Source organism: Anoplopoma fimbria, chromosome 18 (assembly GCF_027596085.1).
Source record: "Anoplopoma fimbria isolate UVic2021 breed Golden Eagle Sablefish chromosome 18, Afim_UVic_2022, whole genome shotgun sequence".
Lineage (NCBI taxonomy): Eukaryota > Metazoa > Chordata > Actinopteri > Perciformes > Anoplopomatidae > Anoplopoma > Anoplopoma fimbria.
The window spans coordinates 22024558-22040148 of record NC_072466.1 but is presented as its reverse complement, the minus strand read 5'-3'; the positions used below and the strand labels follow the sequence as shown (position 1 = coordinate 22040148).

General features: G+C 38.8%; 1 protein-coding gene across 1 annotated transcript in view; it reads right to left on the bottom strand.

Annotated features, from left to right (window-relative positions):
• Positions 1–1016: 1016 nt before the first annotated feature.
• opn5 (opsin 5) overlaps positions 1017–15591 on the bottom strand; it is a 40482-nt gene continuing 25907 nt past the window's right edge. Inside the window, exons 3-7 of the mRNA XM_054618933.1 lie at positions 14320–14439; positions 4130–4300; positions 3355–3689; positions 2968–3212; positions 1017–1089 (exon numbers count right to left, since the gene is read on the bottom strand). Coding sequence (XP_054474908.1) covers positions 1023–1089; positions 2968–3212; positions 3355–3689; positions 4130–4300; positions 14320–14439 — 938 coding nt within the window. The 3' untranslated portion in view covers positions 1017–1022. The remainder of the gene's footprint in view (positions 1090–2967; positions 3213–3354; positions 3690–4129; positions 4301–14319; positions 14440–15591) is intronic.

Sequence of the window (15591 nt, the reverse complement as noted above, 5' to 3'; positions counted from 1 at the left end):
CAAGAAAGTGAATAAGCATAGTTACCAACATTTCAAACAATTTCATGGAAAAGATGCAGTTATTTCTTGCACAACAAACCAACAATAAATAGATAGAAGAAAATGGTCTCTGAATCAACCACAGTTGTTCCTTAAAGAATGACTTTCCATTCATTTTAAAGAAACTAACTGGTATTAATGCATACTAAATGGTTTTGCAAGTAAAGTGCATTGTCTAGGTCTCGGTTCCACTGATTAGAGTCACACAACGTCTCCTGGTGTGCAGTTTAACTGCTGATAAGAACTTTTTGAGATATAACAACTGTATACAAGCCACAGGTGAAAGGAGTACAAAAGACAACAGCCTGTACAAACAGTAAAAATACAACTTTGAGCTTTACGGTTACACCCAAACTTGTTTTGACATGGCTTACGTCAGGTTGATTTAAAAAAAAAATTGTAGTTCGGGTTCAAAAACATTGTTGAAAATATATTGAAATTTTCATAGCAATTTCACACTTTTGTAAGACTTGGATTTATGAAAAGTTATAGGTCCAGATGTGACTCGATTTTGGAGGGAAACTTTTTCAAACCTCAGTCAAGCCGTATTATGAGAACAACGCTGTAGTAAGTCAGTCAGTAACATGAGTGTTGTTTGGTTTTTTGTTTACAGATATTCATGTCTGTAATACTGAAAAAAAAAACAGTCAAGAAGCTCACACAACACGTCACTTGTATGTTGTAACGAATGTAAAGACGACACAACTCCACAGATTAAGCAAAACCTTGTGGGGAAGATGTGTTTCCGGGGAAGGGGGGTGGGGAGCTGTTGGAGCCGTGTCACAAAGGGGATCCAGCGTGGGTGTAAAAACAAGCTGGGAAACTCAGGAACCGCAGCGTAACCAAGGTGAGCTTTTGATGATATCATAGCGGGTGACAGGCAGCGTGTGATTGGGCGAGTGTAGGGCACAAGAGGGCAGGGGACAAGGCAAACTGTCCAAAGTAGGAGAGATAAGAGGGTCAGGCAGTCTAAAGTGTCCATCTCACATCTCGATGTGAGCTTCTTTGGCTGGTGTATTGTCCTTTAACGAGCCAGAGATGGTGTAGAACCTGCAGGGACATAGGAACAAGAGGAAACAAGAACATCAGTAAAAAAGAAAAAAGACGTAATACTAAAAGCCATGTTAGATTTGTTTGTTTAACCCTACGAAACCCGTGGGCTCGCCGGCAAGATCCTGTCTTTCGTAGGCTGCAGATGCCTTAGAATAAAGTTTTGGCGAGGAAAAACTGATATGCCGATTTTCTGAGGGGTCCATTGACCTCTCACCTCAAGATATGTCCATGAAAATGGGTTCTATGAGTACCTACGAGGCTTTACAGACCTGCCCACTGATAATCCCATGCAGTTTTTAGGACAAAATCTATGCAGTTTATTGCATGCAGTATAAATGTGTTATTTTCGCCTATTCTTAAAATCGTTTCTGCATTCTGGGGTCCGAAAACATTCTTGGAATTGCATAAATTGGGTTTTGATTAGAAAGATGAGACTCTAATGGATCCAATGAGCCCAATGTTATTCTTGTGTGAAGATGTTAGTACCCATAGTAGCCATTTTAATTTTAGTAAGACTGTTTTTTAAACTTGACTTCACTAACTAAAGTGACCTGTTGTGACCATTCATGAAACTTTACAACCACAAACTAGAGACATTCAAAGGATATAGTATGGCTTGACAAGGTATATTGATAATAAGAGGTTTCTTAGTATTTTCCTCAACAGAAGAACTCGCCATCCAACCGCCGGAAAAATGTTATTCTTTTAAATCTCTAAACGTCAAAAGTGTTTGATACCAAATGACAGCATGTATTTTACTATGGTGTTTCTCAAGGTCTTGGTGTCTAAATGTGGTACTTTGGAGATATTTTGATCATTTTATCTATTCTTGAGTGGTACATTTTTTTTTATCTGCAGCACCAAATCTGTATAACAAGACATATCAACCCAAAAAACGTACTAAAGATAAATGACCATCATATACTTCCATTATAATGTTTTAAACCCTTTTATACTTTGACAGTTTATCTTAGGTGATTCATTAATTAATTTATATTTCTGATTCATAACTATAACAAGTTGACAGGCACTGCTGAGCTGCATCTAAAATTAATCTTCAGGTTTACAGTTTTCAAACGATGGACACCAGTTTAATTTGGCAAATACTGTTGACCTGCTATCTCCCCATCAAAAAGACCAAAATAGGTCTATGTGGGTCTTGAAACTAAGCACATTAATTATTTAAGTTAATTATTGTACGGTTGTTGTGTCCAGTGTAATGTTTAAAAATTAAGAATGAATGTTACCTGGTAATTATCCACAAATTCTGTTCCCGTTTTTATTGGAATAATACCTGCAGAATGCTGATATTGTTTAGCTTATGTGTGCTGAGTGATTACATGCTGAGAACTCTCTTATGCAACAACCTTAAATTGCAGATATTACAGTAATATAATGGGATCAACCTTTAAGTTACAGCAGTTCCTACCAATTAGCTTCAAAGCTAAAATTTATATTCCAGCAGCGGTGCAAGAAATACTCAGATCATCTGCTTGAGCAAAAGAATACATCAATGTAAAAATACTCCATTACAAGTGATGCATTCAAAACCAGCAGACAGAGTATCTCGGAAAGCTTCAGTCTTACTTTGATGGAGCTCTAAAACAATCCAACAAGGATTCTGAAGCAGGAACTAGTCACCCCTTAATTAACACATAATTGCACTTTTGATCTTATTTAAAATAATACCAAACATATAGCATATACGAAGGAGGTAAATGTGGTGGAATTAGATGCAGCAGCATGATTGTTATAGCAGACAAACAGTTAGAAGATTCAGGTTATAATGGCTGTGATGCACACTAGCTAATGAGCCTGTGATTATCAACAGTGTCACAGTAAAAAAGACTGTAAAGTAAAACACACTTTGTTTACCTTGACTTTCTAAAATGCCTGCGTTTGTTCAGGCCCTTTAAACAGGAGGATTTCGCACAGGAATTTTTCAGGTCCACCACCTGGTAGATGATGGGGTTGTACATGGCTGAGGACTTGGCCAGCAGCGTGGGAATGACAGACACTGAAATGGGCACAGAATCTGGCTCCCCAAACGCTGACACCACCGACACCACTGCATAAGGGATCCAGGCTATTAAGAAGCCTGCACAGATCAGCATTGCCACCTGGGAGGGGACACCAAGCAGCATTCAGTTCACTGATTTGCCCTTAGCTCAATTCTTATATAAATATACTGAAATGTCTTCTTTTCTCTTTGTCAAGCTCTATTTTCTTCAACAGCACCTTCCCCTCCAACCTCTCACTCACCTTTGTGAGTTTCATCTCAAGGTTGTGGCTGTTTCTGATGCGGGCGTCGAAGTGTGAAATCTCCTTTGCAGACGACTTGACCTTAAAGATAATCATGACATAGGAGAAGACAATGATGCCCGTGGGGAGGACGAGACAGAAGAACAGGATGGCCATGACAAAACTCTGGCCGGAAACCGAGGCCTGTGCCAGCCACCAGTCCAACGTGCAGGAGGTCCCGAAGGGCTCCGGGGCGTAGTTCCCCCATCCGACCAGGGGCATGGTGGCCCAGAAAGCTGCATACACCCACACAAAGGCCAGGCACAGGAAGGCGTGCTGGCGTTTTAGCCATGTGCCTAATAAAAAGACAGTAAGAATGATGGACTAATAGTGAGATCATGATTGAAACTTAAATCCGTTAACAACAGTGTTTGATTCAATTAGGCTAGTTGACACGAGGGTCCATTTTCCATTTTTATGAGAATGTTGTGTCCCTGAACTAGGAACTATTTCAGCAAACTCAAGCTGAAGTCAAACTGAAATTAAAATGTATTTTATGTCATTTTATTAGCCAAAACAATGCGACACCCATGGGCCAGGATGAGGGATTCTAGGATTCATTTCATTCTAATTTGTAATTAGTATAACAATTACACCATATATAAGAATACATTTTCCAGTCGTGGGTTTTGGGTCTACGTTGTGACAAATAGTAATTTGTATTAAAATCAAAAAGGGTGGGTGTGCATAGAATTCAAATGTTAAGGCGACCCTGTTAGATGAGAACCTGACGTACCGTATCTGATGTGGCAGATCTTGAGGTACCGGTCCAGACTGACCACGGTCATCGTGATGAGGCTCCCGCAACCAAAGAAGAAGCCTGCCCAGCCGTAGAAACGACAACCCTCCCAGCCGAACAACCAGCGGTGGGCGAAGCTAGATACAACGAAAAAGGGCTTTCCTGTCACTGAAAGAACAGAGAGGGAGGAATGATAAAAGGAGGGAGATAAAAGAACGACATGCGTGAAACAGGAATGGGGAGGTTGGAAAAAGAGGATGGGAGTTGGTGGAGGTGGGGTTGGAAAAAGAGTGGAAGGGGAAGACAGAGAAAGCGGAAAAAAAACAGAGTGAAAGGATCAAGTTAGATTATAAGATTAAATGATTATTTACTACCACTCACCAACTCCACAACCGTTTCTCCAACACAAATTAAGACTGAAAGTTAAGAATGGATGAGATTTTTAGGTTTTTATTATTGTGTCTTGCATGTAACTATGCCTAAACTATGACTAAAAAAAATGATTTAAGCCAGATGCAAAAATGTTTCTGCACAAATTAAATAATCCACTTTGCCTATTTTATCAATATTTGGAGACAAAATCAGACAACATAAATAAATCCAGATTGAACAACCATTACAATTTTTGATCCGAGGTTGATCGAGCAATTTTATAAAACATGGATACTCTCAGGTCTTCATAGTAGTCCATCAATAATCAAATGGGACTCCCTCCAGAAAACGGACTAGATGAGTTCAGTGTGTTGGAGTGCAGATAAAGAAAGCCCCTTTCTCCATTTCCCAGTGTATTCAAAGGTTAAAAAGCAGGAAAACGTGTGGCAGGTCTTGGGACAACATCATAAAAGGGAATTGGGAAAGGAGAAGAACATCAACACGAGGCAATACTAGTGATTATTGTAGTAAAGCTTCCATGGAACGTTACAGTCCTGTGTGACGTTCTATCTAGTGTGAATGCTAGGTATTTTCATGGGACTTTACGTCGGGAACACTCTTCACACACACAACAAGGATTCATGGGTTCAGCACAAGGCTCCAGTGTCCCCTTTTTTTGCAGCAAACGCAAGCGACTCCCTGGTAGTTGTGTTGTGTGTCAGATACGGACCCTTTCCCTAGAAAGCTTGACATGCTGAGGGCCATGTGGCATGCCTAGCCCAAGCGGCATAAAAGGGATAAACATCAGAAACCTCTCAAGGCAAGTTTGCATAATCATGAGCCAAGGATGTAGTGAGCCAAATATTTTCTTGGAATCCTGCAATACCTAGCGGGGCATGTACACACGGTCGCTCACATGTTCAGAGGCCAATTGGTATTTACGGATTCTGAGTCATGGCAATAACAGCAAAGAAGCTTTCCAGCAATTGTAACTGCGATTATCGTTGTTGTTTTCTCTTCCAACTCACGTGGAAAGGATCACTGCGTGAATTGAGATTATGTACAGAGTTGAAATTGGGCATCCGACCCCGTCACTCCCCAGCAAGCATACAAATTTATTTGGGGAGTGACTAATTTGGTGTATGCTTCTTCCATACTTTACTTAGGGATTGTTCAATTTTTGGGGGTCTTCTTTTACATGTATTCACTTTGCTGAAGATTTGCTACCACTGCCTGGCATATTTTGGGGAAAAAGCATCCAGACTAGTTGACTGCAAACGGTGTGATTAGATTCCAAAATGGGAAGAAAATGTCACTCCTTTTCAAAAAGCAAATCCCAAAATTCCTATACATACACTCTGCCACTTGAGATTGCTAAGCTTATCAGACTGCAGATACATCAGCTGTGGGGTTCTACAAGGAAGTTGCTTAAGCCCCTTACTCTTCTCTATTTTCACAAAAGATGTAGCAATTGAGAATGCCAATATGTTATTGTATACAGAGGACACAACCCTTGTAGCACTGCTTCAAACAAAGATGAACTTGCAACCATCCTGAATTTGGATCTAGAGAGAGTGTCTTATTGGGTGAAAGTGAACAAACTAGCCCTGAACATTTACAAAACTAAAAGTATTGTGTTTGGCTCTAGGGGTATGCTTATTGGTGACCCACAGCTTCATCTGTCAATGTCAGGTTTGGCAAAAGAAAAGGTAAAAAAGTCCAAACTATTTGGTGTAGTTTTGGATTAACAACTGTCGTAGTCTGAGCACATTGACGACATTGTGACTAAAATGGCAAGGGGCATAGCAATGTCTAGAAAGTGCTCTACTTATTTAACATCCTTGATTATTTGTCAAGTATTACAGTCCTTGGTCTTTTGTCACCTGCAATACTGTCCAGTTATATGGTCAGCGGCAGCAAAGAAAGACATAAATAAACTGGGCTGCCAGATTGGTGCTCAATGAGAATAAATATAGCATATATGCACTTGCTTGTCTTGGTTCCCAGTCAAAATTAACTCCACTATAGCCTCTTTGTGTTTTTCAGAAATGTAGTATCTAATCTGAATATTTCTTCAACCAAGTACAACGCACATGCTAAAGACATAGCCACTATTCGAGGAATGCTAGCTCAACTCACTTGATACCTCCAACCCAAAGAAGAAAACCTCCTCCAACTCACAGTTATCTACCATTCAATAATAGCTTGGAAATCGCTACCTCCTCATATAACTTTTACAGGTAATAAATTCACATTTAAAAATCGATTAAGGGCTCACCTGAGGCCACTGACCATATGAGAGAACTCCATTGACTTTGTGTACTCCTGATCCTTTGAGGATACTATACATCCTAGTCTCAGACTATACTTGTATTTGATTGTACTATTTTTTATTATTCTGACTGTACTGTTTTTAACAGTTTGTTTCACGTCACGTCATGTATTGTATGTAATATGTTTTGTCCTTTCTGTGGACCCCAGGAAGATTAGCAGCCGCCAAGGTGTCAGCAAATGGGGATCCAGTTAATAAACAATAAACAATTTGCAACTGGACAAGATTTTGGTAACAGAATTGTATTTGTAGTCCAAGTAGTGTTGACCGATCTCGTTGGATCAGGCTTTGGTTGAAATCCGGTAAACAGTCCATGTGTAGCGCCAAAGAGGCGGAACGCATTGGCCGAAATGTACTCTGGGAACCCACTGGCTGTATTCTGATGATGATTTAGGTAAATATTGGTTTAAAATTAGCTTGTAAATTTGCTACTTGTGGAACAATCCGGTTAACTCCAACTCCAGTCTAGCATCTCAAGGTCTTAATTAGGATGTTAACAACAGCAGTGCGCTTAAAAGGAAGTCTTGGCATAGATATAGATTCCTTGGCATTTGCTAACATTATTGAAACAGGGATACATATGAGAATATTGACCTGGTGGTAGCGCTTAAGTGCAGTCACCACAACACGTCCTATGGGAACTATGAATATTCATACAAAATTTCAGGGTGGTCTGGCCAGGAGATGTCAGGACAAACTGCTCCTGGATCAAAGTGTTAGATGGACCCACAGCCAACTAAATCAATCAGCTGAATGAATGCATCTTTAGGTCCCACAGGGAAAAATCTAATTTCAATAATGGAGAATATTCATAAAGGTAATGTATTTGACTCTTGATCCGGATACTGTCTGTTATGGATTTGTTCTGTGCACTTCCGGACGAGATAAGTTTATTGTCAGCTACGACAATCACTATAACTTTTATTCATTCTTTTCAGCGTTTTGGTCTTTTTGTATTTGAGATATAATTTCCAGTTTTAGACACTTTAAATTACTAGTTTCATTTAGGATATTATTATCTTCAAGATGATCAGGAAGAGCCGTCCATATCCTTGTAAGCCCCACTAAAAGGCTTAAATAATGAACAGGTCAACCAGTAGAGGATTAGTAAGGATTACTGCACTGAGGATGACATGAACTATTATGCAAGGTGAAAAACATGTTGTTACATGATTTGAGTTGCATAACGTCTAAAAATATGTTTTTTTACTCATTTCAAAAATATATATTTTATATATTAATGCTGCAGATGGCAGCCGCTCAATTGGCAGCAATGTAATCTCTCGGGGCAACTCCTCAACGTCAATATAGGTCCACTCAAAGTGCTTGTTTTTGCCAACAACAGGATCAGATGGTTATTATAAGTGTCTGGCAACATAATGGAAAGAACCCTACAGAGAAAAAAATACTTTTTCTTTACCTTCTTACCAATTTCACAAATTGTTGTCCCAATTTCACCAATAGTTGTCCCCATTAGTCAATTAGACACAAAAACATGAGAAAGTAGGGTCCGGGTTAAAATATACCAAAGTAAGCTTTTTTAATAATTCAGTTGCAGTTGTAGTTAGGAGGAAAACCAGGCTGCTAATGCGCAATGAGAGCAAATTAGGGTGGTTTCACAAGGGAAAATTGTTCAGAATTCTAAGAAAACGCAGATGGTACGCCAAGGGCAAGGTTATGGGTGCTATGCATGGAAATGTTTTACAAATGCTATGAAAACCTTGACGAGACATGAAGCTGAAAGAGAAAATGTGATTGTATTGAAATCCAGTGTATTTGCCCAAAGGGATCAGAGGGACATTTTGCTTAGATACACCAAAGCTAAGCTGCAGGACTCCGGCACCTGCTGGTCCAAAGAGACTCTGTAAGCAGACTATCTCATCATCTCAATGGAAAGATACGCCGTTAGAATAACGAGCACTCCATGTGCAGACATCAAAGGGACAAGGGTTACTTATGCAAATATACAGTACATATTTGAGCAGATCGGCAGTACGTCAGTCCGTGGGGACTTGGGAACCAGCGGTTCAAGTCGCCACACGGACCAAGAATGGAGTGTGGACTGGTAGCTGGAGAGTTGCCAGTTTGCATCTACTGCCGAAAATCCCTTGAGCAACACACCGGCCACCCAAGCTGTTATCCGGGCGCTCTAACATGACTGTCCACTGCTCCAAATACTAGGATGACCTCAAGGCTGGGGCTATATTCCACTGTGTGCTGTTTTACATGTCATGATAAAAGAAAGACGTCCTCTCTGATATGATTAATCTTGTCGTTACAGCGAGAGGGCACTACAAAGATGTTTGCCACGTGCTGAATGAAAGACGCTTTTTATAAAAGGTTTGACTGCGCACAAGTGCCGGGGGGATAAAATAAAAATACGAAAAGGCAAAATAATAGTCATGAAGGCATTTACATGGGTCATAGAAGAAGAAAAACGTTCTTTCATGCAACCACAGAACCCAAGAGGCGGAAAATTACTGAGAAGTGGGAAAAGGTCCATACAATCAACAAAGGAACATTTAGGTTTTGTTTGTGAGACATCTGAGCACACAAACAACAGTAGTTATTATTGCAGAATTGTAACTGCTTTCCAAAATTATATTTTGCATTTAATATTCTTTGATATACAACAATTATCATGAAATGAAATGCTTACGAGTCAAGCACTGGAAGCCTATCTCTTTTAAATGTTCCTGTAGCTTATGCTACATGCTACGTGTTAGCAATCAGCTCCCTTTCTACACATCCATGACCTGAAACTATACTTTACTAATTCGATCTGTTCCCAATGTGAAAATGCTAAGAGGGTTGATTAGTAAGGTTTCAAATTGAATAATTATTCACTTTTAAATTTACTTAATTTACTTATTTTAACTAAAAAGTGTACGAAAGAGAGAAAGACAGGAAATGCTTTTATAGCTACAGTTAGTGGTAGGTGGCTTAAAAGACAAAAAGGTCATGTGACATCCCATAATAGAATCGCAAGTCTTATCTTCATACAATCCTGAATCAATTGACGAATGCCAAAAATGGATAAATGTTTGTCGTTAATAACGTTATCAAGCAGAGGCGTGTGAGAAATCCGAATGAATGCAGTTAAAGCTTCATAAGCCCACACACATTTCTCTGTATCTCCCTGTTCTGTGAGACAGTTGTATTTTATATTGCATTTCAGTGGTGGAAGGGCTGTAAATAGTGACGCCCTCTCAATTTATTCAATCGTGTCGGTTTTGAAAGGAATTTGAAGCAAACCATGACAACAAATATCCAAATCCAATTGTGAAATTCCCTAAGCTCTAAATGTTGGGCATACAAAGGATGTGGTTTTCTACACACGAATGCTGATGGCCATTTTCCTCTTTTTTATCATGTGTCTGTCTCTGAAATACAGAACCTAAATGGAGTTCTGTGCAAATATTGATGACCATTGCTGTCAACAGCATGAACAATTATCACCGGTGTTTGTATGAGTAGACATATGTGAAATGAAAAAGTAGCCATTAAGATACAACATTGATCAAATATCATCATACAGATGATATACTGGGTGTATTATTATTGGCAGCAGCATAAACATCTACATAGCACACACTGTACAGTATCAGATCTTGCAGATAGCAGCTGCAGGGAAGTCTTAGTTAGTGTGTTAGGAGTAGCCAATATGTAGTTAATACCACTGTAGTTTATGGGATTTATACCACGATATTAAAATATGAAAAGGTATACTCCATTTAAAATATAATTCTACCAAACAGGTATTGTAAGGGAACATATCTTCAGAAATAAAAAAACATATTAAAAAAATGTTGTTTACTGGCTCCAAGTAAGAATGAAAAAGAGGTATAGACGTACATGTGTTTTGGGAGAAGGAGCATGCCCAGTCATGTAAATTTAATGTATTTTGTTCAGATTTAGGAGCCTACAACAACCATGCTTTTATTTTGAGTATAATTACAGAGCAACCTGGATCTCAGCAAAAAAGAATAAGCTGGGGAACAAAAAAAAGCGTGTCGTTGTTTCTTAAATTGGAAGAACTACACTGTTCATCGCACCCAGAAGCTATAAAAACAGTCGTTTTTGTTGGATTTTTTACTTTCCATTGGTCCTTTAACACATCATGTGTGACAGATTCTTCCAACAGGAAAAGTAACCAAAAGAGAGATATCTCATCAAAATGTATATCTTTTCCTACAAGCCTCATTTAAATCTTGCTCAAATGAACCCTTTGCACCAACCAAATCTTGTAAAAAACAGGAAATGATGAGCTCTTCAGCGCAACTAGGAAGCCATGAGCCTGAGGCCATCAGACACAAGACAAAAACTCTGTGAAACTTGGACTGAGCTGCAGGCTGCTGAACACAGCAGAGAGGAGAGGAAAGGGGAGGATTTAAGTAGGGGTTGTAAAAATGTAAATAGTTCAATTGTAGCCTCAAATTTGTTCCAAAATTAGTTACACTCAATGGAAATTGGAAAAATGTTGATATATAGATTCCATTGTTTTCCAATTTTTGTAAAATAAATGTTCATGGAATATTCAACTTTGTGTGTGTCGCCTATTTTTCTCAGCAAAGATAGACAGTGAAAATGATATGTTGGTTGCTGGAAGCCTGTACGTAACCATGGACAGTATTAAGTGTGTGGGAGTGAGGTAGCCTTGTGTGTGTGTGCTATGACAAAAATGTGTGTGTTCATTCAACCCCTAGTGTGTTGAATGATTGGGAGGGTGATTGCTTTTAAATCAAATTTGATTTATGATTAATCGAAGTATTAAAGAGTTGCTCTTTTTTCCAATTTATATTTCGAAAGCTGTTGAACTTTCTTTGAAAGAATAGAATTGAATGTAATCAAATCACGAGTCATAAGACTTGATAATGCCTCGCCTTTGCGCATCCAATCAAGTCATCTGATAATCGCTGTAGTGAGTCCTGGCTGATCTAGGTCACCACTGTGCAAAGATGTTCCGAACTTTAATGTCAGCACACAAATGGTGGGATGACTCATTTCGGACTGAAACTCCTCAGTTAATCTCAACGTGCCGTCACAAGGGTTTATTTAAAAACACTTATTTCGAGCCAAGGACTGCTTCTTGTGTCGCTGCGGGGCAAACACATGGGCTGATTACCGGACCACGCTGTCCCAACACAAATGGTCTTTGTTGGCTTGACTTAGACTGTGTTCTGCATAGAGCGGGTCACAACTGGGTCAACCTCCCACAATGATGAACGCCAGAGAGCATACGGACCAGATACACAGCGTTAGGTCAGAGATCATAAATTGAACGGATCGTTTCTGCAGCAGCGCTCACATCGTATATAAAAAACCCCAAAATTACCTTTTGTCATATCAATTCAACTCCACTTTATGCTGAACTCAATGCAACTCATTTATTCATGAAAACAAAATGGACTCTAAACAAGCTGCAGCAAACATTGATTTTGAGTTCACCTGAAAATAACACATTTTAGCATCGGGGGTCAGCTGTTAAGGCATCTCTAGGATCTGTTGATTGAATGCAGTGTCTGCTGCCTAAGTTGTTACACTTCTTTATAAAACAGTCCGTTCATCTGCTGGGAGGATTTGAGAGAAACAATATGACAAAACCACATCTGTGTATGCTCAATTATAAATTATGTCAGCAAAATGTTGTTTCCATTCTGTCTACTGGTTGATTTGTGGCTGCCCTTGCAGCTGATCCTCACCATGAATGGTTCTATACAAACGGTCTGCTGGTTAACACGCGTTTTAAAACATCCAAAATTGTTTTTCCGGAAAAATGGGGGGGGGTCCTTCCTCCCGCGCATGACCATGTTTTGATTTAGAAGGTCTGTTGTCAATGTGTTTTTGAGAGAAATATTGGATGGATTTTAATTAAATTTGACATAATTTGTGATAGGCACGATAGGCGAGTCAAATTTGAATTAGTCCAACTCTTTGGTTTATTAATAAATAGCTCAATCACAGCCTCATCAGCACGTTGTGTTAATAAGCAAACATTAGCATAAAAGGCCATGGCAAAACAATGCTGAAGATCAGCACGTTCGCGGCGTCATTGTGAGCATGTTGACATCCTGAATCAAGCGTTTAGCACAAAGCGCTGCTGTGTGAAGCTTCACAAAGCTATTAGCAATGGCTGTAGACTCTTAGCATCGTTTAAATCGTATACTGTTGAGTCGTTATCACGAATCATACAATTTGTTCTAAGCCTCCTCTGGGCTTTCTCTTCTCCGAGGAACACTCGGACAATGACCATGACAACTGCAGTGACCTTTATGTGTAAAATCTGTTGATCTTGTAGTAGGAAAAAAAGAGACTACGGTTCTTAATGTGTTCAGAGAGAGCAAGAGAGAGAAAGAAAAGTAAATGTCAAAGCGTGCCTCTGAGGTCAAAAGTGTGCGCAACAAGTGAGTCTTAAAAAAAGGGAACACTATGTTTCCACAGGTCAATAAGAATGAACTTGGGCAACAACATTTTGAGATGCAATGCTAGATAATGACTAGGTTCAATGAAATGGGGAAAAAAAATCGACATTAAAAGGGTTTCCTTTCAGTAGTCGATAGTATTACAAATATGGTAATAGAATTCATTTCATACTAACAAGCCAGTGAATCAATAAATAAATCGAGTAAAATGCAGACTTACCCTAATGTGTGAGAGAGACTGAATGAGAGACTAATTGGCTGACTGACACTTACTGACAGTATATTCAGTTAGTGCAGTGGGCCAGTGAGGGAAATTAGAACAACCTGATGAAAATGTCCTCATAGCCCTATCTTTAAGGGGCTTTTCTTCTTCAGATACAGAATAAAGGGGATTACAGGCCTAAATGATTGTTATTTTATTATAAATATTTATGTCTTTAGCTTAAGCAGTGGACATGTGTTCAGGTCTGGGGTTTTTGTTGGTAAGCAGGATAACTGGATTACAATAGGAAGGTTTTTTTAAAATTGCGAAAAACGCCCAATGACACGTTGTAATGTTACATTTGAGGCAACAAAACCACTTGGTTAAGTTTAAAAAAACACCACGATTTGTGTTAAAATAACGTCATAATTGTAAATACATAACAGCAGCAGTAAGCAAACTCTCTTACGTAACCATACATGACAAACGGGAGGTTACACTGTAAAAAGCGTTAAGTCAACATTTACTTTTGATTTCACATGAAACATCTCTCCTTGGTGAAAGTTCTGTGTCTTCACCTTTCGCTTGCCCTGAGTGGACTCTATCGCTTGTTATACTTATCATGATACCAGGTAACAATCTACATTCTACGTCACTGGCGCTGATCGAATGCACGCACGGGGACATTCAACGTATCCGAGTTGTGCAGAAACCACATTTTTTCCTGGCCGCTGGGCTGAACCAAGCCAATGTGATATGTTGTACTTCTATTACTTATGGGGTTTCTTTTCAATGCCAAATGATCTTATACGTCTCCGTCATTCTTTCTCACATTTATTCTTCACACAGAAGCCACTACCTGATATGCCAAAGTCGAAGACGGCTAGATTAACAGTCATGATCTCAGGAGGCTTCAACTTGGTCTTGCGTTTGATGGTCATATAAATGACATAGCCGTTGCCTGTTGCAGACAGGATTCCTGTAAAAGAGAGGGAGAGAGAGAGAGAGAGAGAGTTTAACCATTTGCGCTTACACCAGTCACAAATGTCTCTACATAAATCTGAATGCATTATGGGTACTTGAATGGGGTTGTCCAAGTCTGCTGTAGGTGGCAAAGTGAGAAGTTAACATCCGTTCCTTTGACTCTGTCATACTTCTACTGGATTCCCAATATCAGGCCCTCAACTTTGTACCCATATGCATATTTGATAACTGTGGGAGTTATACAAATAAGCACCCTAACAACACATTATATAACAACATTGCATTATGTGAGCTTGACAAAAAATGTAATACATTTTCACATCATAACGTCATAACAGCGGCATTTGGAAATAATCTGCTGCCCTTGATGAAAAACAGCTTTACAGCAATATTTTAAGTTATTTAAAGTTATTTTTTAATATAAATGTAAAAACACATGCATTTTGTAACAATCAACCAAAATAGATGTCTTCATCTTGATGTAGTTTGAAGTAGTTTGTGTGGATTTCACAAATCTAATTAACTAATTATGTCTTTTTTAAATGAATCAGTACGACTCATGCCAGAATGCATAAAAATAATGTCGTTATAATGCTATAATGATTTTTATAAATGAAGGAAAAAAATGTATCAAAAAAGAACAACCCTTGGCACTCTTACATATTGTGTCCAGGGTCATTATCATCAAATGCAGCATTTAATCACAAAATGTTACATTATGAAGTGAAAATGTACTACATTACATAATGTGTTGTTACAAGGCAATGCACTTTAGTAAATAAGTAATGCAAAGAAGACAGTGAACAACACAGGCACATACTCTTACCGCAGATGCATTTAATCAAGAAACCAATTTAACTAAAGTAACCGCCTGAGGGGCAAATCTTCATGCTGAAAAAACAGCAAAGATGAAAAGAAAAGGCATGGTGATGGAAAAATATCATTAATAACCATAATGTAAATAATGCTTGGTTCGAGGAACATTCTCAGATTAAAGAAAAAGCCACTATAACACAAGAAGAGACTAAAGCCTTACAGTGTACATTAGCTACCCTGCAGACACAGGTGCATTTTATTGTTCCACATAATTGGTATAACCTACATCTGCTAATTAATATTTTCTTTAAAAGACACACTGTAAAAGCTT